This window comes from Camelus ferus, chromosome 13, assembly GCF_009834535.1.
Source record: "Camelus ferus isolate YT-003-E chromosome 13, BCGSAC_Cfer_1.0, whole genome shotgun sequence".
Lineage (NCBI taxonomy): Eukaryota > Metazoa > Chordata > Mammalia > Artiodactyla > Camelidae > Camelus > Camelus ferus.
This window is the reverse complement of record NC_045708.1, coordinates 16,398,091-16,420,704: the sequence shown is the minus strand read 5'-3', so window position 1 is coordinate 16,420,704 and position 22,614 is coordinate 16,398,091. Positions and strand designations below refer to the sequence as shown.

At 44.0% G+C, this 22,614-nt stretch overlaps 1 protein-coding gene and 1 long non-coding RNA gene across 4 annotated transcripts; one reads left to right on the top strand and one right to left on the bottom strand.

Annotated features, from left to right (window-relative positions):
- Positions 1-22: 22 nt before the first annotated feature.
- LOC106728953 lies at positions 23-8,207 on the top strand. Of its 3 annotated transcripts, none has more exons than XR_004325418.1 (4): positions 23-164; positions 383-548; positions 3,705-3,773; positions 6,459-8,207. It is a non-coding gene; the product is annotated as an uncharacterized LOC106728953 (long non-coding RNA). The 3 variants fall into 3 exon arrangements; XR_004325417.1 differs by having other exon boundaries at positions 28-189; XR_001365223.2 differs by having other exon boundaries at positions 28-548.
- Positions 8,200-22,406, bottom strand: ELOA (elongin A). Its single transcript, XM_032495455.1, has 11 exons — positions 22,222-22,406; positions 17,772-17,828; positions 16,927-17,033; positions 15,333-16,521; positions 14,877-14,991; positions 13,951-14,106; positions 13,765-13,862; positions 12,758-12,938; positions 12,349-12,460; positions 11,670-11,851; positions 8,200-10,716 (listed from the first exon to the last, which is right to left on the bottom strand). The coding sequence occupies exons 1-11, from the start codon at positions 22,372-22,374 to the stop codon at positions 10,655-10,657; spliced, it is 2,412 nt and encodes an 803-aa protein (XP_032351346.1). The 5' UTR covers positions 22,375-22,406; the 3' UTR covers positions 8,200-10,654.
- Between the last annotated feature and the right edge of the window lie 208 nt (positions 22,407-22,614).

Genomic DNA, 22,614 nt, shown 5'->3' with positions numbered 1-22,614 from the left:
CGGCGCATGCGCTTGTGGAAAAGTAGCGGGGCGGGGCTTGGAGAAGGGCTGCAGTTTGACCTGCGCTTCCAGAAGGCAGGGAATGAACGTTGACTCTTTCAGTCCTGGAGTCGGATGCTGTCGCTTTCCCAGCTTCACAGATGTTGAAACTGAAGAGCAGAGAGGTTAAGCTGGTGTTCTGAGTAAATGGTGGGACTGGGTCTTGAATCCTCCTCCCCCTCAGGCTAAAGTCTACTCTCGTTTACCACCAATGGCTTTTGGGAGCTGGTGGCGCAGTGATAATGCCCTGAGGAGTGGGGAGCACAACGTTGTCACTGCTCACATGTGCACGCTTAGGCGCTTAGAGCTCACAAACCCATTTTCATAACCACTTTCTTCACAGTGGGCTTAGCGGTCGAGACCCCGGGCTTTATGGACAGCCGAATCTGGAGACAAGTCCTGGGTCTGTTGTTGACGGTGGACACCCCGAATTAGTCATGTTCCCCATCCTGAGACTTCGTTCCTCGTCTGCCAAGTGGGAATAGTAGTGTCTGTTTCATAGGATCACAGTGAGTATTAAATGAAATAATGCATGTCAAGAACTTAGCACAGTAGCTAACACATGGTAAGAATTCAGTAGTTGAGTCAGATCTTGATTCAGATCCAAGCACTGCCACTTACTAGCTGTGCGGTCTTGGGCAAGTGATTTAACCTCTCTGAGTCTCAGTTTACCCCCTGTGAAGTAAAAGGATTGGACAAGATGATCTTTACATCCCCTCCTCATGTGATATTTCAGAGCAGTTTTTTCAAACAGCTGGTTGTGACCCATTAATAGGTCTTAAAATCCATTTAGAGGATTGTGACCAGCTTTACAAAATTCAACAGAATAGAATAAAAAAATTCAGAATGTGTCACACATTTTTAAATCTCAATTTATGGTACTTTCATTTCAGCTTTGGTTTGTGTACTCAGGTGCAATTTAAAATGTTTTTCATCTTGTGGGTTGAGGTAAAAAAAAATGGAAAGCCCCTGTTTAGAGTTGAAATGATTTTGGTTTCAGGATAGAATGCTTCCTTACAAATTGGTGGAGACAGGAAAAGACAGGATGTAGAGAGTTAAGGAATACTTTGGATATCCTCTGCCCTTCACTTCTGGCTCTGGAGTATCCAGACAAGATGGAGGGCTGCAAACTAAAATATCCATCTGTTCAAGTTCCATTCAGAAACATTCTGATGTCCTAGTTCAATTCTTTGTGAAATAGGCAAGCTTGGTTCTAGTTCAAATAGCTCAGTGTCATGACTGATTTCCTGTTTTCACATCGCAGTTTCAGGCAGAGGGCTTGGCACGTGGTAAATGCTTAGTAAATATTTGTTTATTGAATGATACATCCAATAGCCTTTCTTTGGAAAGACCATGTCTCACTGCAGGCCTAACCCAGGCCTTACCCATGACTTCTACTTATTTTTGGATTCTTTCCTGTCATTTACATACATCACTGTCATCTTTTACTGATTTACTGAGCACCGTGTGCCACGCTTTGTGCTAAGCACATATGTAGTTCATGTAGTTCATCTCAATTATTTGTCACATGACCTTTAAGAAATAGGAAGTGTTACCCAATGTTATCTCCAATTTGAAGATAAGGAAAATTGAGGCTGAAAGAGGTGAATTAATTTGCCCAAGATCAGATATGTTTAGGAAGTAACTAGGCTTTGAGCACATCCTATAGTTTCCTGAAACAAAAGTTATACGTGAAATAAATATGTTATATCCATTAGCTTATACTGTGTAACAAATTACCCCAAAACTTAAAAGCTTTAAACAACAGCATTTATTTCTTGTGATTCTGTAGATCACCTGGGCAGTTCTTTTCAGGGCAAGTTGGCTTGGCTGATTAGTTTGCAATGGCCCCACCCACCTGTCTAGTGGATAATTAGATGTCAGCTGAGCTGATGGCCACATGTCTCCAGCAGGCTGCCTGAGCTCAGTCACACTGTGGCAATTGTTGACTTCCAGGAGCACGAGAGGGAAGACTCTATTGCACAAGCTTCTGTAGTTTTTGTTAATATCCCATCAACCAAATCAAGTTTCACTGGCCAAATCCAAATTCAAGAGTGAAGAGATAGACTCCACCTTTTAATTGGAAGAACTACGAAACATTGTGACTCCCCACTTTCCCCTTTCCCCCAGTATTAGTTATCTTCTGTTGTGTAACAAATTACTCCCAAACTTCACTGGTTAAAACTACAATTAATATTTATCTCACAATTTCTGTTAGTCACGAATTTGGGAGTGGCTTAGCTACGTGGCTCTGGCTTGGCTCTCTCAGGAGCTTCAAGTCTTCTGAAGGCTTGACTAGTGGTTGGAGGATCCACTTCCAAAATGGTACACTTGTGTAGCTGGCCAGTTGGTGCAGGCTGTTGGCAAGAGACCTCAGTTCCTCGCCATATTGACCGCTCCATCCAACTGCTTGATTGTCCTCATGACATGGTGGCTGGCTTTCACCAGAGCAAGTGATCCAAGAGAGAGCAAAGTAGAAACCAGAATGTTTTATGACCCTGCCTTATAAATCATATACTGTCAGTTCTGCAATATTCCATGATACCAAAGGTCAGCCATAATCAGTGTGAGAGAGAAGAGCATAAGGGTGTGGGTACCAAGAGGAAGAACTCATTAGAGGCCCCTTGGAGGTGGTTACCACACTACCATACATGTTAAGTGACCACTGAAAATGTCTTTATTCTTCTCGTACATTTAAATGGTGATTTGGATGAGGATAGAATTCTCTCAGAATTTTGAAGCTATTCTGGTTTCTTCTAGCTTTGCCATTCTTATTCCTGACTCTGGTGTAGGTTCTCCCCATTCTCTTTCTGGAGGCTTTTAAGATCTTCTTTTGGTTCCCTGTGTACTGAAATGTGCTGTGGCTCGTTAATCATTCATTGTGTTGGATACCTGATGGACCTTTTCAATTAAGAAGCCCTAGAACAGAACACGAGCGTACAGGTTCAGACACCTGCACACATGTGCACAAGGCCCCTTGCAGGGAAACGTATTTAGGACTATAAAGAGAAGGGGAGTGGGGCTACTGTCCTGCTCTCCCCAATTCCATCACCTTCTAGTGCAGAGTTCCATGGGGCTCAGATATCTGCATATGGCCTTCCAGGTCATTGTGGAGGTTTATTTGTCAAGGTAGCAGAATAGGTTGTATTTTATTCAACTGCTCATTTGCTTCCTTTGTAACTTCTTAAATGCACCTCCATTTATACTCTTGCCCCAGTCCTGCAAATATTAGGTATAGCCTGCTGGGTAAGTCACTTACCTTCTCTAAGCCTCAGATTTGTCACATATAAAATGAGAATAATAAGAATACCTACTTTGTAGGCTTTATTATGAGGGTGATATGAAATAATGCAAACTAATCAGCCAAGCCAACTTGCCCTGAAAAGAACTGCCCAGGTGATCTACAGAATCACAAGAAATAAATGTTGTTGTTTAAAGCTTTTAAGTTTTGGGGTTTAAGGTTTGCAGCAACATCTGGTGGGTAGGAAAAGGTTAAATAGCGTTTTTTCACTCATTGCCAACCAGACTTTCAGCTCAACGCCCTCGTCTGGTTGAATGGGAAACTGCAGCTACTAACAGGATTGGATTTGGAAGAAACCAGCTGTCGCAGGGAAGCTCTGAACGCCTTTTGGCTCTGCTTACTCTGCCTGTCCCTTCTCTTGCAGTCCTACATTGCAGGGATGTCTGAGGACAAATGGGAATTCTCACTGACTTCTAGGAATATCCTGGGGCAGGTAGGAAAAGCTTCTATTTTTTTTTCTCCTACTTTGGGCTCCATCTGCAAAGGTTTCTGTAGCACAAGGACTGCTGAATTTGTATCCATCTTCCCTTCTCTCCTGTCTCAATTAGGCTGGGAGAAACAAGCTGTTTTTCTGTTACTTTTGAATGCTTCCTTGTGGCGAACCAAGAGTATCATAATAATAATAACTAACAGCCATATGGCACTAATAATGTGCCAAGCACTGTCCTGAGGGCTTTACTTACATTGCTTTTTCTAAATTTTATTTTAATTTAAAAATTTTTATACAATTTAAAAATATATTGTTTTTCAATACTCATAATTACAGGTGTCCTATTATTATCTTTATTTTACAAATGAGAAAACCAGGGCGCAGAAATGCTAAGTAACTTGCCCAAGGACACACAGCTTGTTAGTTAATGGAACTAGGATTTGAACCCAGGTAGTGGGCCTCCAGAGGCTGTGCTCTTAACCACACTGAACCTTCTCCAAATAATAGTTAACATTTATTAGGTACTTACTATGGTGCCAAGCTGAGACCCCAGAGCTCAGGCTCTTAACCACCATGCTGCAGGTACCAGCTAGATTACCTTGAATAAGTCATTTTTCTCAGACAACAATAACAACAATCCTTTACTAAATGCCAGTTCCACGTTGAGTACTTCACCTAATTCATCATCAACATCCTGGCTTAACATGTCTTGAGCTCTTTTTATGTGCCAGGCACTATGCTAAATTTTAACTGATTAAATCATTATGTGATAGCTCTATAAAGTTGGTTTATTTTCTTCATTTTTGGAAGACGACATTAAGACACAGGTTATGACCTAGCTCAAGCTAGAAAGTCTGGGATTCAAAGCTGGGTAGCTTTGCAGATTACCTTTGAGTCCCAACTAAAGGAGTTAGCAACATTTTCCAGTTCTGCATCAAGGCACATGGATGGATGTACTTCCTATCTCCTTGAATTTAAGTGCAGCCAATGAAATATGATGGGAATAATGGATGTCACTTCTGGACATAGCTTAGGGTCCAGTGCAATATTCTTAATTTGCCTTGAAAATCTTAGAAGGCATCCCTCAGCCTGGGCCCCTGAGTGAGGAGGACATAAAGCAGAGTTCTAACAGACACTCATTAGACATGTAGTGTGAGTGAGAAACCTTTGTTGTTTCGAGCCACTGAGATTTGGGAGTTGTTACTGCACCATAGCCAAGTCCAGGGTTCCTCAACTTCGGCACTATTGACGTTTTGGGTCAGATAACTTTTTGCTGTGGAGGGCTGTCTGTGCATTGTGGAAAGTTTAACATTTTTTGCCAAGTGTCTTACTGGGGGCAAAAATCACCTCCAGTTGAGAACTACTGCCCTGACCCATCCTAATAGTCTGATTATTCTGACAGTCCTAAATGAACCCCATTTAGGCATGATTTCTTTGTTTTAATATTGCTGTTAGAGTCAGCTAACATTTAGGATAGCTACATCAATATTCACAAATAAGATTGGCCATCTTCTCCTTCTTCTCCCTCTCCTTCTTCTTCTTCTCCTCCTCCTCATCTTCCTCCTCCTTCCTTCTTCTTCTTCCTCCTTCTCCTCCTCCTTCTTCTTCCTCCTCCCCCTTCTCTTCCTCCTCCTCCCCCTTATCCTCCTTCTTCTTTTTGCTTTTTTTTGGAATAGTTTGAGTGGCACTGGTAGTATCTGACCTTTAAGATTGAAAGAATTCCCCTATGAAACCTTCTTGGGCCTGGAGTTCTCTTATAGTTCTCCAGCTTTATTTCTTCTATGGTAATTAGTCTGTTTAGATTTGCCATCTCTATAGGGGTCAATTTTGGGAAGTTATATTTTTCTGGAAAATTATACACTTCATATAGTTTCCTGGTATATTGCATATAGTTGTGGCAAAGGGTTTTAAAAACTGGGAAGTTTTACATAGAAGTCTAGATTTGTCTTTTCTTTAAAACTCAGAAAATGTGGTAACACTGGGCCTGCCTTCCACCTGGAAACAACCAGGTGGAGCTGTGTAAATAAATCTCGTTTTCCTTCTGTTTCCACGACTTACCATTGTCATACGCTAAACTCCTGGTATTTATGAGTTTGTGACCCCTGAGACAAGAAATTAGAATCATCTGTCTTTTCGGTGGTCATTAGAGGCTATTGTATAAGGGACTTGAAAGAATAGATGAGTAGACAGGGGCCCAGAAACAGGAAAGCTGGAGGAAGGACTCACTGGCCTCCGAATAGTTCTTAGCTTGTGTTCTAAAGCTTTAATTCCCATCAATAGGAAACAAAACTTTCCTTTTCATTCTACATTTAGAGGAAATGAAGGAAGGACACTAAAATTTATTGAGCCCCAAATCTCTCACTGAATCCTTACCGGAATTCCTGTGGGTTGTCATTATTCCCATTTCACAGCTGCAGAAACTGAGGCTCAGAGCGATGTCACAAAGCTAAAGAGTAGTAGAGCCAGGATTTGAACCTGGATCTGACTCATTCCAAAGCTCATGCATTGTTTTTCCACCACACTGGGCATTTCCTAACCAGGCTGCTCATCGAACTCATTGCAGGAAGCCTTTAAGAAAGTACATATTTCCAGATCCTACCTCTGATCTATTCAGGTTTCTGCAGTGGGGCCCAGAAACCTGTATTTTAAACAATGATTTGGATAGTTGATTACTGTCCCCCCGACTAGGTGAAAGCTCCGTGAAGCGGGGGCGACGTCTTCGTCATTCAGTGACACAGAGTGGGGGCGACACGAGTATTTGCTGTGTGACTGAGTGTGCAAGCCTCCCAGCCCTGACCTTTGGACCTGCTGTGAAGAGCTTCTAAACTGTGGAAAATTCTGGAGTTGCTCTCAAACTTTAATGTACATTGTAAGAAGAATTTTTTTTTTTTAACATGCACACTCTGGGGTCTCAACCCCCGAGATTCTATGCTTGTGAAACACAGGTGTAGCTGTGAAAGATTTTGATGGCTTGACCTTTCCTTGAAAGTTTCTGAAAAGAGTTGAGACAATCTAGGTATCACAGGAAGAGAAGTCTAGGAGCTATGTGGACAAACTGCCTATTTCACCATTTAGCCAAATAATCAGGGAGACACTCAAATGGATGTGGAGCCCTAGGGGAGAAACCCTGTGAAAGGGACATCCGCCAAGGTGATAAGCCAGCCAGAGGGCTGATTCTTCTAGCCATCAGTTACCTGCAGCAGAGAGAAGAAATCATTCTTAGAAACGATTAGGGCCTTGGCCTGGGCATCTTAATGCGTTGGAGGTCGACCTTGCTCCAGAAGCCTAACATTAGCTATGTGTGTGTATGAGATGGTAAATGTGACTAAGAACATGTGCTTGGGAGTCAGACCAACACACAGCACCACAGCTCACTCACTGTGTGGCCTCGGGAAAATTCTTAATTTCTCTGTGCTTCAGATTTCTCATTTTTTAAATGCAGGTTATAACAACCTACTTTGTAGGGTCATTGTGATAATCGAGATAACATTCATCTGTGAGACAGTGGTCCCTGGCACAGGGTAGGTGTGTAACCAGTGAGGCCAGTTACTCTTACCTGAGTGAGCGCCAGACTTGATTGTGTGTTACTCTGTATCCTAGGGTCTACTACAGGTCCTGGCTCAGCAAATGTTGAATTAGTAAGGGACAAAGGGACAACTTGCAGACTCTGGGTAGTCACCTATCAGATAATGTTCCATAATTAACAACTTCCATGCATAGTGAGAATTAGATCCAGTAAAGACTTGGGAAAAATAAGTACAGATCATTCACCAGGAATGCCCTCTTTAGGAGAGAAGGGATAGTAAAACCATGTTACCGTAAGAGGTTGAAATCTGTCAGATACAGCCTGTTGGTACTCAGGGGCTGGAACCTTGGTTCCACTAGCAAATGCTGAAGCACCTGCAGCTCAGCCAGGGCCAGCACAGCAGGGTCTTACTAAGCTGCTGCTGCCACCACCTTGCTGCCTGCCTGTCCCTCATGCTCTCATTAGGAAGCCAGTGTTAAGACGGAGACCTAATTGGGTCCTCCACACCCACCAGTGACTGAAATGTGGAGTGGCACACACTTTGCAGTCAGAGAATCTGGGTTTCAAATCCTTTCCTCTGCCACTTCCTAGCTATGCAGCTTTGGTTATTTCACCTCTCTGAGCCTCAGCTTCTAACTGTGAAATGGGTAACAGTTCAGTCCCAGGGTTACAAGTGCACAAGGGACAGTGCTTGGTCCCCCCAGGTGCTCATTTTTGTCTGCATTTCCTTGCTTTGCTCATTGGGTTCCTTCCCTCCGAGCTCCCCTTTCCCCATTCTGCTGTGCTACAGTACAGACAGAAATCCAACATCCCTTATGGCCCAGCCCAAGGAATTAGACATCGTGACCAACTTCCATGCTCTGACACAATAAGAGAGAAAGGAAGAAAGATAACAGCATATGGGTGTGTTTTTTGTTGTTGTTGTTTTTATTTAGACATGGAATTTTCCTGTCTTTTCATATAACTTATCTAATTAAAATATTCATCTTGGTAGTTACCACAAAAAAGTAACATAGAAAATTGTATTTACATTCTGGGACCAAAATACAAATAAAGAGCAAGATGGTACCTTGCTCCTTTCCCTCCTGCTTCCCGGAAAGAAAAAGTTTCCCCTAAAACTGCTCATTACACCAAAGATCAGAGAGTTAATTTGTAATTTGATGATTTGTATGTAGTGTAGCAGAGGAAAAAAATTGCACAAGTTTTCACAAATGAGATCAAGGGTTCAACATCATCCTGTGTCCGCTCTGCGGCCATTTCAATAACCCAGGAGAGGATGGCCCTTAGAAATTCAGTTCCTCCTCTTCCCTCCTTACTCTCCTCACCAAGTCACACCCCTGATGCAGAACAGACACTCTTGGAGGGGGAAGGGGAAAGATCTGGCTCTGTGCAAACAGGGGTGATCCAAAATCTTTATATACCAAAAATGGGTAGTGATGTTGGGATGTGTCTTTTCTTCCCTCCCTACCTAAAGACTCCTAGTAAAGGAAATTAAATCACACACAACTGAAAAACTTGTTTCAATGGCAAAGACTTGAACACACAGGTAAGAGACAAATTCAAGGTGGTGGACACCTAGAGGAAGCTATTCTAGGCAACAGATGTCTGGCAGCTGACCCAGATGCTCATCTGGTTTTAAGTAAGAGGCTTCCTAACATCAGACTTGGGGGACAGGCTGGGGGACGGGGGTGGAATGGTAAAACAAGTGATCAAGAGAAATAATACTTTACCCAATTCAAAAATACAGCAAATTAAAACACAGCAATACTTGCATCCCTCGGGCACCCTGCACAGCAACACACACTGAACAGTGCAGCTCTTGCCATACAGACTTCTTGCTGCGTTGCTCTGCAATCTAAGTTAGAGATCTCCAGGATGGTTAAAAACAGTGGGCTCCACACTCTGGGCTTTGAGTGAGCTTATCAAAGGGACTAACTGTCAAGCTCCATGGGCTGCCACACTAACCATGCCCTCAGTCTGCTTCTCAGGTTTCTTAAGGATGCGCACCTCAGATCTATAGTATCTACTTCTACCTGGGTCACACCAAGCGGGCTCCTATTAGATCAGTGCCCTTCAACAGCCACGAAGGAAGCTGACACAGTCTTCCTAGTTCTGGTCTTGCCCCTGTGTCAACTAGAAAGTGAGATCCTTCCTTCCCAAGCCTGGGTGCCCTTGTGGTTCTCCCCCATCCTGATGCTACAGCTCACTTTCCTTAAGCTGGTTTTTCCCTCCAAATTCTGGCTTAAAGACAAAATGTAGAGTTTCAAGCTGCAAAGTTCTCTACAAAACATAGCAAACTGTTGTGCTCTACCAATCTCATGATCTTATCTTTTAAAGGCAAAAACGAAGCCAATTTCCAACATACCATTACAACTTTTAAAACCATTCACTTGCAGTAGCAATTCACAGGGAATAAGAGAATAAAGTGCTGGCTTTTAAAACTGTAAAGTTGTATTTGGAGGGCTACAAAAAGCCCTGCCACATGTTTGTGTTTTGCCCCCATGCCAGTGGAGAGAAGGAAAAATAGTGGAGGAAAAAAGCCTAAAGCTTTGAATTAGAAACTGGAAAATGTAAAAATACTGAGATTCTGTGCCCTCTAGTGGGCCTCAAAAAAAAAAAAAAAAAAAAAAAAAAAGGCGGGACCAGGCAAAAAGGATAGGGGGAAAGACTCTAGGCCTTTCCAAATAATTTCCCTTAATAAATACAATTTAATGAGAAAGAGATGCACCTGCATAGGACCTCAAAACAACACTGAGAAGGGTCTCGGAGGTGGAGGCCTAACCTGAACACTCCGTCTCCATGCCAAGGCTCCCCCCGCCCAGGACAGGCAGCCCAGGACTCCCACCCCTACGTGCAGCAGGCACTACACAGGCTCTGGGGACGCCCAGTCCTCCCTCTGGACCAAAGTCCACTCAGGAGAGAGGAACTGGGACAGGGGAATGGCTTTCACTAGGCTTTTGTCTATTAACAAAGGACCCCAAAAATAAAAGGCTAAGTGTGTGATAGAGGACTGGGGGGGAAAAACTGGGGGTAATATAAATACAATCTGGGGGCAATATTTATTAATTAAAACTATGTCTTATAGTTTACAAAGAAGCTAATCAACAACAAAGGTACAATTGACCTTAAAATCCTCAGTGAGAATGAGGCTTCACATCTTCAGAACTCTGAAGTGCTCTCCAGTCAGGGAGGCAGTGGCTGCGGGCACAGGCACAGCACCTGCTCGCTGTGCACGACTTGGAGGCCAAAAGTTTCCACTAAGCCAAAGAGTCTGGTCTCCTTTAGAAGTTCCATTCCCCAACCCCCATCGTCCTTGTATTCCTCCCCCAACATTTCATCTCCAAGACAAGTCCTCCGTTTATCGTCGGGAGAATCTGTTCTTGAAAGCTTTAATTGTCTTGGCCATCATTGGGGCAATTTCTGTGAAAAGAGAAATAAGGCAGTTGTTTCGGATCCATGGCACTTTGGGCACCCGTAGTTTACAATCAAACCGAAGCCTTTCTACTCTTGGCTCTACATATCCAGACAAATGGATACAAGCAGCAGCTACCTGCCAGCACCACCTAAAAGCAGCACCTGCCAGGCCGCTGACAATCACTCTCCACTTCTCACAGCCTCCCCAAGATTCAGACTGGCCCCTGTACAGTAAGTGGCAGAACCGGAATTCAATCCTTGCCAGACTCTAAAGGCCATTCTGAGCCGCAATTTAACTCTGCCTCACCAATATCCAAACCAGCAAAAAGCACCCCCCTCCTACTCGTGTCTGTCCAGTGTAGCAACAGGTCTGAGATGAGCTGAGTGCAAATACCACCCAAGGGCTAGCCTGCCCTCCAGACTAGTTAACCTGGACCCAGCCAAAGCCTAGGTCAGGACTCCCACCCTCCTGTGGGCCCTGAAGTAAATAGAGAATAATGCTTACGGTAGGACACCCCCTTAGAAGACTGGAGATAGTCTATGGTAGTAAAGTTAGTAAAATATGAAATAGACCCAACTAGATATGGAAAATAAATACTGGGAAGCGGGGGTTATAAGGTTATAAAACTTCAATAAGATCATTTAGCTGTTAATAATAATAGTTATGAACTCTTTATGTTATTGCCTAGAGAAACAGGTTTACATTCAGGTTAAAAAAAATAATTAAAAAAAAAAAGAGTATGAAAATGAGTATTCACTATGAACATAATTTCAAAATACACGTTGGAACTATGCAATATGAACAAAGCGGGGAGGAGGAGGCAGGGACGTTTAGACCAGCTGTGTGCAAGGCATCACATGTGCCACATCTAACACGCGAAGCATGAAGCAGCAGCAATGACAGCAGGGGTTCAAACACTAGCTCTGAAATATCTGAGCGGGAACCCCAAGTTACTTACTCTTCACAGTCGGTTTCCTAGGATCATAGGAAACAGTGCTGCTGACCACAGGCGCCGAGTGGGCGCCACTGGTGCTCGGGCCATCATAGGCTGGCTCCTCGGGGCTGGCGTTAAAGCTGTTGCTGCTGCCACTGCTGAAGGGAGCACGGCTGCTTCCCGTGGGATATGGCGCTGGCTTGATCCTGGGACACAGAGCACAGCTGCTAGTCCAGAACAGGAGAAATCTGCCCTCGGTGTCAGCAGCCTGAGCTGGCTGGTCTGAAGACTCAGTTCTGTGGCTCTGACCAGTGGACCTAGCACCCTAGATTCTGGTGATGGCTTGGAAATGACAGTGGTAGCCCTTCAAAATGAATGATGATCTCGACTAACTTCACTGTGTAGGTATAAATCTGCATTTTGCAAATGCTAATGTACTTAGATAACTTAGTCACCACAGTAATAGGTCTTTTGTTTAAATAGGGAAAGGGAAAGTATTAGGGAATGTTTCTCCGAAGTCAAGCCCTGTTCTCCATTTAATCTTGACCCCGCTGAAAGGCAGTCAAGGAAGCTGAGGCTCAGGGAGGTCAAGGTCAGCCTCCAGAACCCACTCTCAAGAAGCCATGCTTTCACCCCCAAAATGAATTGCTTCCTGCCCCTGGGCAGCTTCAGGGCTGAATGACAGGCTTTGGGGCTCTCTCACCTGATTTTCTCAGGCACAGCTGCTCCTCCTGTTCCAAATTTCTCCTGCCTCCTTCGAACATCACGAGGTGGCTTGGCCACAGAGTTGACAAAGGCCATTTTTGCTTGTCGGCCTGTGGGGAAATGGAGATCAATATTTGCCTTCTTGAGCTGAGATGCTGCTCTTATTTTAGTAATCTATGCTATTAAGAGATAAAGGCTTGAAAACAAGTGCTTCCAAAGGTAGGGGACTATCAGCCCCTCTGCAGGGGAGCATGGGTGGTGGCAGAAGAAACAATCCACCTCTGCCCTCTTCAGCAAATATGAGAGAGATTTAGGGGCCAGAGGTTCTACCTTAGCCAAGCCCACCAAGGCCCTGCTATTACCAGAGCACAGGGCTCACTACTCCGCCAGACCCGCCCACCCCCTACCTTTGGGCTTATTGGCATGTGCGTGCAAGATGTTCTTCGTGAGGACTCGGAGCCGCTGCTCCCGGGCATCCTGAAGCCGCAGGTACATCTCCCGCCACGACTCATACTCTTCTGGCCTTTCATCCTTAAAGTCTCGGTGACAATGAACTTTCCATAATTGATCTGTTTCTTCAATTAATACCTTAAATCAGAACCAGAACATCACTTACATGCAAGCCCTCTTACATATGTCTTTTCCATCCTTAATCACCCAGGGGTGACCAGTTTCCAAATGATTTTTGGTCTGCACAGCAGTAGTATTGTATTAAAATACCACAGTTCTAGGGAAAAAAGACAATCACTGAATTAAAAAAAATATTTAGTGTGATGCATTACATACTAGGTGCTTTTGTGGGGGTTGTGGGGCTCAGAGAGAAAACAACACAAAAATTAGTTTAAGATCAGTCTTTTCCTTTAGAAAATCAGTGCAGGGGAAGAATTGGGATGAAGTCAAACCCAGGCATTTCTCCAGCATTATACTGAACAGCAATGGCCGGACATGTTATAGATCCCTCAGAATTGGAGACAGCTAATGCATTCAAATGAGCATCTCCAGCATTAGGAGGACTTCAGGATAGCTCTGGTTTTCTCTAGAAGACACCTAGCCAATCTGTGCTCTTGTATTCACTGACTGTCAATACAAAGCTCCGTCCCCGCCCTGGATCCCAGGGGCTGTGCTGCCAGGGTTGTCCCTTAACCTCTGTGACTAGGCAAGCTCCAGGGAGGTATGGGAAGTGATGCCCCCGCCCACCCCGTCCCCACTCCCACTGCCTTTCAGTCTCACCTTGATTCTAGCCCAAGAGGCCCACTTAAGATGCCGGGAGCAGGTGCTAAAAATATGCTTGTTTAAAAGCCCAGAACCGTAATCCCACCACCACCTGCCCATTGCTGTGGCAGATGCAGACAAAGCTATTTCTGGAGACATAAGCCAGAAAACTGCTCTCTTCCCATCCAAATAAGATACTTACGTGATTGTATTCCTCTATGCGATACAACTGATCAGGTGTACACCTCTCCAGAACAGGTTCAAGAACAGAATACGGGACGCCTCCCACTTCAAAGATTGCTGCAGATAATCAAACGGGAAAAGTACTGAGTAGTGGCCAAGTCGCCCACTGTCCCATTGCCCCAATGAGCAAGAGCAAGTGACTTACAGTCGATGTTGTTTTTAAGTATCCGGATGCACTGCTCATGCAGGGTCATCATTTTGGGGAGATAGGCACACTTGGAACCAGAATACACCTGCATCTTAGAATTCATTCTTCGTCCAGTGAATCCAGTTTCTTCCTCTTCCTGGGGTGAGGATAGTGCTGTAGGGCAGGGCAAGAAAAACAGGAATGTTAGTTATAAAAGGCACTAAGCTATATAGTGAAAACTCCTTCCCACCCTATTCCTCAGCCTCTCAGTTCCCTTTCTCAAAGGCAACCAATTCTACCAGTTCCTTGTGTTTCCTTTCAGTCTATGCAAAAATAAGCTAATCTTTATTTTATTCCTTTTTAACCAATTAATAAAATACTCAGTATCATTTTGTCATTTACCACATTTTAGAAATCATTCCACATCGGTGCACAGACTTTCTACCTACCCCCTCACCTTTTTTTTTTAACACAGTGCAAAGGTGCCACTGTGTGGACGAACCATGATCCATCTTTTAGTCTCTTGCTAAGGGGCACTAATGTAGCTTCTAATTCCTTTGCTGTTAAAACTAGACTTTTTCTTAAAGCCCCTGTAGCACGTATAGAATAAAGGGCTGATGGTAATAGCAGCTAAGATTTAGTGAACACTATGTGGAAAAAACCCAGAGCTCAGAGCTTTACCAGCATGATCACTTTCAATCCACTTCATGGGCAGATACCATTATCATTCCCATTTACAGAATATGAGACTGAAGTCCAAGGAAATCAAGCTATTACCCAAGTTCATATAACCTGTAGTAGAAGCCAGAGCTGGGATTCAAACCAAAACCATCCAACTCCAGAACCTGTGCTCTTTAGGAGATGCACCAAAATCTGGTGACAGATCATAAATGAAGTAAAAAAATTTTTTTTTCCCATTAAAAACAAAAGATACAGAAGATTACCTTTCCGCTTTGGTTGGAAGGAGGACATCAAATCAAGGGAAGGAAGGGGACGGTAATTGGCCTGTATCACAGGTAATGGAAGGTCTGGCAACGCTGGCAACGCGTCGCTGGGGACCTACAGAGAAGAGAGGAGTGACTGGAGAGCCTCTTTCTACGAGCACAGTGTTGCCACGGCAGATGGCTTCACAGGCAGATCCAGCCTAGAGGAGGGGCAACAGCCATGCCTGACACCACCTACGTCAGGAGATAAGAGATGGGCCCAGCACAATGGGACACCTCAGAAAATACTTGTCTTGGGTACTACTGACTCTAGCAGCTAGAAAGGCCTGAAGAAAATTACTTCCAGCTGAAATTCAACAGGTCATGAAAAAGCAGACAAGCAAAACAGCAGTGGGGGCATCCTGGGAAGTTCTGCAGGAACAGGTGCTCTGAATGGGAAGGGGCTGCAAGGGTTACCTTTCTCAGCTTGGCTGAATTGGCTCCAGCTGGCGGAAGCTTCTCTGACTTGTTTTCATTCACCTTAGGTAATTTCTGAACTGAGTCCAAGTTTTTACTAGTGCTTTTCGAATCATTTTTTTTAAGTCCTTTTTCTCCAAGAGTTGTGGCTGAAGTTTTCACAATCTTCTTCTTTTTCTTCCGGGGCTGGTCATAGCTGAGGTATGACTCAAAAGACATGGTGGGCTGCTCAAATTCATCATCCATATCTGCCTCCTCATTTTTAGGGAAGGAGCCTGCTGACTTTCTATCCGATAGAGAAGGTTTTCCTTTCCCTTCTTGAGTCTTTAGGTTGTTAGAAACCTTCTCTTTCACCTTGGGCAACAGGTCTCCTGCCCCCTTGCCTATGTCTAAGCTTTCCAGACTTTGCTTGTTTTTGTCTGATTTGGTTTTCTCTGGGTCTCTATATTTTGGCTTTTTAAGGTGGTTGTCTGAAGCCACCTCCAAGGGGGGCAAAACCTTCTTCCTTGTGCTGCCCTCTTTTTCCTTCTCTTTCTTGACACCACTGGAGGGTGGTTTCTCCTTTGTGTCCCCTGAGGGTGGCCTCCGGTTTTCCTCTTTGGAGGTGGCCTTGTGTGATTTTTCTCTGCTCAAAGAAGACTTCTCATCTTCTTTGGCATCCACTGGACGTTTTTCTCTATGGGAAGATCTGTGCTCCTTGCTCTGACTCACAACCTCTCTCCCCTGGGGTTCACTGGGGGTCAGTCGTTCTTGACTGACCCCCAGTCTGTCCTGAAAGGCATTGCTGTGGCCTTTGCCAGGCTTCTGGTGTGGAACAAAGGGCTGGTGGTCCTCCTCCAGGGATCTGTAATGGTCCACAGACATCTGATGAGGACTAGTGGATGACGGAGGGGACTGAACGTGGCCATAGTCAGAAGATTCATGGTCCGAAGAGTAAACTGGAGAAGCTCTGTGGCACCTCTTTCTGTCGTCTCTCCTCTCGTGACTGTGAGATACTTTGTGAGGCCGCTCGAGCTCTGAGAGTTTTCTGTGTTTTCTCTGTCTCTGATCGGGACTATACGACCGGCTGCTGGAGGCCTTCCAGCTTTCTGCACAGTCCCCCTCTACCTCCTCCTCCTTCTGAAGGCCATCTCTTGGGCGCTTTCGAGAATTGCTCTTCTCAAAATCTTGTTCATCAGGCTCAGTATTTCTAAAAGAAAAGAAAAAGCAGATATAAATCTCAGGGTAATCCTTGTTCACAGGACAGAGTAACAGAACCTGAACTCACAAAAGAGATGGAGTTCACAGAGTTACAAACGAGGTCTTGGGACAAGGTTAAATGGATTCTGTTCAAAGATACTCAACTAAATTTTAAAATCGGGAAAACTCAAATATTTAGTGAATGGAAAATGACAAGTTTAACTACAGGATACAAAGATCAAATATCTTATGGATATGAAAATGCTTAAGCCTTTGAACATAGGGAAATATTTATTTGCTACATAAGGGGCTGTAATTTTTATTAGTTCACAATTATATAAAAATGCCTTTTAAGAACAGGTTACAAAGAAACATTCCAGACACAGAAGGAATAATAAAGAAAAACTTTTCTTACCGTTCCACAGGAACTAGCTTCTTCCACTGGGCCACTAGGTCCCTGGCAAAGCTTCCAACATGCTCGTGCTTTCGCAAGCTATTTACTGTTTTTCCAACACCGGTCTCCTACAAAGTTGACAAAACGAATCGTCAAGAGAGTTGTGGAACTAGGCTCACAATTTTGTAAAGAAATAAGGCTTCCTGCTCTCAACAAACCAATGCTTCCTTCTAAAAACATACCTGTCAAGTCTCAATACAAAATTACTGTGTCAATGCCCCAAACCTCTAATGACACACAGTAGCAAAATATGCCAGACTCAGAAGAAGAAAACACTAAATTAAAATACTTACAGAACTTTAACACTGCATACAGTATTTGAATCAATCCTTATAACAACTCTATGAGGCAGGAATCGGCTCCATTTTACAAAGAAGGAACACCCTAAAGTCACAGAACTTGGATTTGAATCTAGAACTAAATGCCAAAGCCAATGTTCTTTTAATTTTTAGAAAAAAATTTGAGGTAAATTTGACCATTTTAACCATTTTAAAGGGTACAGTTCAGTGGTTTCCAGAATATTCACAATACTACACAATCGTCACTATTTCCAGAACATTTCCATCACACTAGAAAGAAACCCTGTTGCTCCCAATTCTCCCCACCCCTGGCAATCACTCACCTACTTTCTAGCTATGGATTTGCCTATTCTGGACATTTCATATAACTAAAACCATACAATATGTGGCCTTGCGTCTGGTTTTTTCACTTTTAAAGCCCATACTCTTAATCCTACTGTACAATCTCTCCCACTGGGAAGGGGATGGGATATCATTATATAATATCTAAAATTACACAATTCTTACCGCAAGAATGTCTACTGTAATAGGCAAGGTGGAGAGTTTCTTCAAATATTTCAGTAGCTGCAGAGAGAATAAAATAAACATTAATTTCTATAAAATCATAATCATTCACTGGAATAAATAAGAATACCTAATGGTTAAGTGCTTACTCTGTTCTACGTGTTATACAGTATTAAGTATGGTTATTATCCGTATTTTACAAGTATGAAAATAGCCTCAAAAAAAGTTACTTGCCCCAGGATGCAAGCAGGGCAGGATTCACTCAGGTCTGTGGCTTTAGATTCCATGCTTTCAACCACTATGCTGCACCAACAGGAAGACGACTTGAGAGAATCAAACCTACCAACTCTAATAACAGTCATCCATAACTATCATTCTGCCCCAGTTTTGAGGAGAATTTCTGAAAAGGTGCCAGTTTTAGGAAATTACCCATGGACCCAGTACAGAAGAAAGTAAAAAGGAGAAAAGGTATCTTAGGAAAAGGGTATCATGTTTCCAGGAAAAGTCATAGTATTTTTTCGATAAAACTGGGAAGCCAAGACCAATTTCAGGTTGCTAGAATCAGAACTTTGCAGCTGCAAATGGTGGACATAAAATGTCAGAGTAGATTAGAGAAGTGATCTGGGTTTGGCCAAATTTCCTTTCTGTAGTCCCTTAAACTAGGTCAAAATCAGGATAGCAGAGCTGTTAAGACAGTTCCAGAGTCAGAGACAGGCTTCACTTGGCTCTGTCACTTCTTTGCGGGGTGCTCTTGTGCAAGTCAGTAACCTCTCTGAACTTCAGTTACTTCATCTCCAAAATAGGAACTGGATCCTGTCCCTACTTCACAGCATTCAGAGAGATGAGCCATACGCAGTCCTTAGCCATAGTACTAGAATGCAACAAAAGCTCAATAAATGCTTCTTACTAATCGTTTCATTCATCAACTGACTGTTCTTTAAATGCCTTTATAGTACAATATCTGATAATGAGATCTGCTCTTTTTCCATGTGTCGCTCAGGCTACAATTCACCATGGTGCTATTAGGTGGAGTAGCAAGTATGTTTTTCTGGTCGTTCTACTTCAATAATTACTGAAAATGGTCGCTAGGCAGAGCAGTTGGACCACATGTGATAATCTTGTTTGGGAAAAAAGTGAGAAGTCAAGTGGTGTATCTAAGGAGTTTCACCTTCGTAGTTGAGTGAAAATTATCATCTATTTCAAATTTGATCACCACCATCTAACTCAGGACAATGTATATATGTATTTCTTGTCACTCAAGCTATAGGTGTAAAGATTAATGCCAATTTGTTTTCTTAAAGGAAAATTTACAATTATTGAAAAGGTTAAAAACAGATTAATGCCATACCCTGGAAGGCATTTATATACTATCTACTGTGTCTGCTACTGTGCTAAGTTCTTACATGTGTTGCTTCATTTCATCCTCATTAACCAACTCTATAAAGTGGATATCATTCTCCCCATTTTGTAGATATTGAGACTGAGCTTAGTGAGGTCAGGTAATTTGCCTAACAAGCAAGTAAGTGTGTTTACCACAGCATGTACTACAGAACTCAGAGAAACATCCAACACAGAAACACTGTCCTTCGAAGACAGGAAAAGAAAATGGAGCAGTAGTTCATGTGCCTCTTAACATACTCAAAACAAAGCAAAAGAGTTCCCACTCAGTGTTACCTTGTCAGACAGTTTAGAGTCCAAGACGAAAGAAGGTCACCACCGGGACAAAGAATCCCAGGACCTCTACAAAGACAACATATAAGAACGGGGCCAGACATCACTGAAGGTGTGTTCATCTCAAAGCCTAGCACTAATTGGAAGAGTAAATGCTGCCTTTATACTTGGTTTTGGGTTGGTAAGGGTGACTTAAAAGCAGACAAAAATAAAACCCTGGAGACTTACAAACCAATTTAGCCCAATATAAGAGAAAAAGGGCTTCAGAGCCTCTCTACTTTCAATGAGGTTTGAGAAAGAACAAAGCATTCAAAAAGTAAAGAACGCACTTTGGGCATCCTCATGTAGGTGGAAACTTGCTGTTATCAAACCCAGGGACCAGTGTAGGGTTTGCAAGAACTGATAACAGGTCATTGAGAAATGTCAAATATTTGCATAGTCCACGCTTAAGAATCTCAGTTGATCTTTGCACACTGCTTCAACCCAAAGAGCAAAAGATGTAATAATGTTGACCCCTTATTCTCCACTTGCCTTCAAACTGTGCTCTTAGTAGTTTCCATACTTAAAATGTAACATGAGACAAATAACTTTACCAGCCATGAAAACTATTTCCATGTAAATAGTAAGAACCAAGCGACCCTGGTCTGCCTGATACTTCTTTTCTCCAAGAAAGCCTAGATCACAGATGGAAAACATAGTGACAGTTAAACATCTATATTTAATGCCAGAAAAATCCATGAACATAGGTGTGGAATCAACTCTTTGGCTAATAATGGTTTGAAATCAAAATTTAGTTGCAAATTCAGTACTGCTATATAATCATCTTGCAGTTTCAAGAACAACCTGTGGGAGCTTGTTGGGTTAACAGAAGGTTGAGAAGAAGGCCAGTGTGCCAGCTTGCAGTTTTCCCTCTGCATTGGCTCATTTGTGAATGCCAACTATTGTGCCCTTCACGAAAATGATCTTCATGATGCAAAGCCAGAAGTTCAGAGTGATTTTCTATCTGGGAAGAGAAAGCCCAGATACTCACAATAGTCACTGATAGTTCAAGTAGGATGAAAAATCAAACAAACTTTTTCTTCATTTGAAATTTCATACACATCAACTATTCAAAAAGCTACTTCAAAATTTAAATTCTAGTGGGAAAATGACTATAGGTTCTACATGGTGCATTTTTAAAAAAAAAAAAAACCTGATGGGAGACCAAATTGAGGGGTTTGGGGGGGTTACATAATATTGCTTTAAGGTTTTAAAAATCAGACACAAACCTACAGTGCTTGGGAAAACAAGCTAGTACTCAGAAATAATGACCATTTTTAGATGCCCACAAAGGGTTACCGTAAAAAGAAACTTGTAAATATGCCTGTCCACTAGGTACTGAAGCCACGATAGAAAATATAACACAAAACTAGTGAAAGCATTTATTTAAATTCACAGACTTTAAGCTAAAATATCTTCCTGAAGAAGTGAATCTTTAAGCTAGCCATGAATGAGCAGAGTTAAAAAGTGATCTGATAGTGAGATGCTGTGAGCAGCCTTTAGAAATGGAGGGAGAAAACGTCACTTATGACAGGCTGGAAACAAGCTGAAGAGAAAGAGGGCCTTCAAGAAAAATCGTAGAGTGGAGATTTATATCTACTGAGCATTTCCGTCTTTTGGTTTAATCCTAGGAAGAAGCAGGTGAGGAAACTGGTTTAGCAAAGAACATCCCCCAGTGTAACCCCGTGGCTGGTTAATGGATTAGATCTCAAATGTCCTCAACCACTTGAATGTTGACTGCCTCCCTATATTACTACTACTTCAAAAACCACTATGTGGCTCAGAGATCCAACTCTTCAGGACTGTGCACTCTAGCTATAATGCTGACAGAGAATGTCAAACACCTTGAGCGTTTTCATCAGTGTATTTCACTTAAAAAAAAAAATTCTAACATCCACCAGATACTCTCCCAGACACCAAGAAGCGGGATGGCAGAAAGTCGGAGAGAGAGAATAATGCATTTAACTTAAGAAAACAGTTGGGGGTGGGGGGAACTACCTGAGTACAACTAAAAATGGTCGCCCATCACTCGCAGCAGCCAGAAACGGTAGCTCTTACCTTTCTACTTTCAATCACGGCCAGAAGGAAATCTAGCTCCAACTCCTCTTTTTTTCCCTTCCAATTACAACCTAAGTTTTTAGCTAGGCGACAAAAGGTTTATTTTGTTTTGAAAGAGATTTACTGAGAAAGCGAAAAGGTCGACGTCCTAATATCAAGTCGAGAAGCAATTAAAACGTCTCTTTAAGACGCAGGAGCACAAACGGAACCTAGACTCCATCGAGCACAGGCAGAACCACCTTCTCTCAACAAACATGAAAAGACACTAAGAAATAAGAAACATTTCGCAGGACAAGGAACGGAGTGGGCAGGAGTTAACTCCAGGCGAGCTCTCCCGACAGAAAACAGCTGGCCCCGGACGCCAGGGGAGGGCTCCCGGCACGCGGTGTCCGCACGGAGCGCGCCCTGGCCCGCCCGGAGCCCGCGGGCGGCCCGGCCTGGCCCGGGAAGCAAGGAGGCCCGGCCCGCCGAGGCGCGCCGCCCGACGAGCTGGGTCCCACCGCGTGGGTAGCGGCCAGTGGCCACGAACTTCCAGATCGCAGGCCGAAGCCCAGCGGGGCCGCGCTCCGGGTTCGAGCCTCCACGGCCTCAGCTGGTCGGGAAGGGGCAGCGCTCGGGCCTGGGACCGTTACGGGGCCGCACCGCGCCCAACGCCCGTTGCGCTCTGCGCTGCCCACCCGCTCACCTTCTTCGGGTCCGGGTTCGCCGCCAGGCGCGCCTGCAGCTTCTCCACAACTTGGAGCACCGACTCCGCCGCCATCGCTGTCACTGGCGCGGCCTCCTCGCCGGAACTGGGCTCGCGTTGCGTCCTCGGGCCGCAGCTCCGCCCTCCGTGCATCCCCGGCGGAGACGGAAGCGCAACCGGCCCCTTCCGGAGCTCGGTGAAGTGGGGGGGGGGGGGGGCGGCGCGGGGCGTGAGGGCCGGCCAGCTGCAGGCCCCGCCCCCAGGGCTGGGGTCCCCGTTCCTGAGCGCGCACCCCGGGCAGCGCGCGCGGGGAGCTGGGGACACTTAGTCCAGGCGCGCCGGCTCCGCACTGGTCGCCGCCGGGAAGCCCCGCATCTGGTCCTCAGTGTGCGG

Bases quoted from the DNA above. Each gene is read 5' to 3' on its own strand.
- ELOA (XM_032495455.1), bottom strand. From the start codon at position 22,374: ATGCACGGAGGGCGGAGCTGCGGCCCGAGGACGCAACGCGAGCCCAGT. The intron at 14,107-14,876 runs GTAATCTTCTGT...CCTGCCCTACAG, and splicing joins CTTCCAACCAAAGCGGAAAG to CACTATCCTCACCCCAGGAA. The intron at 12,939-13,764 runs GTAAGTATCTTA...TTCTGATTTAAG, and splicing joins GCATAGAGGAATACAATCAC to GTATTAATTGAAGAAACAGA.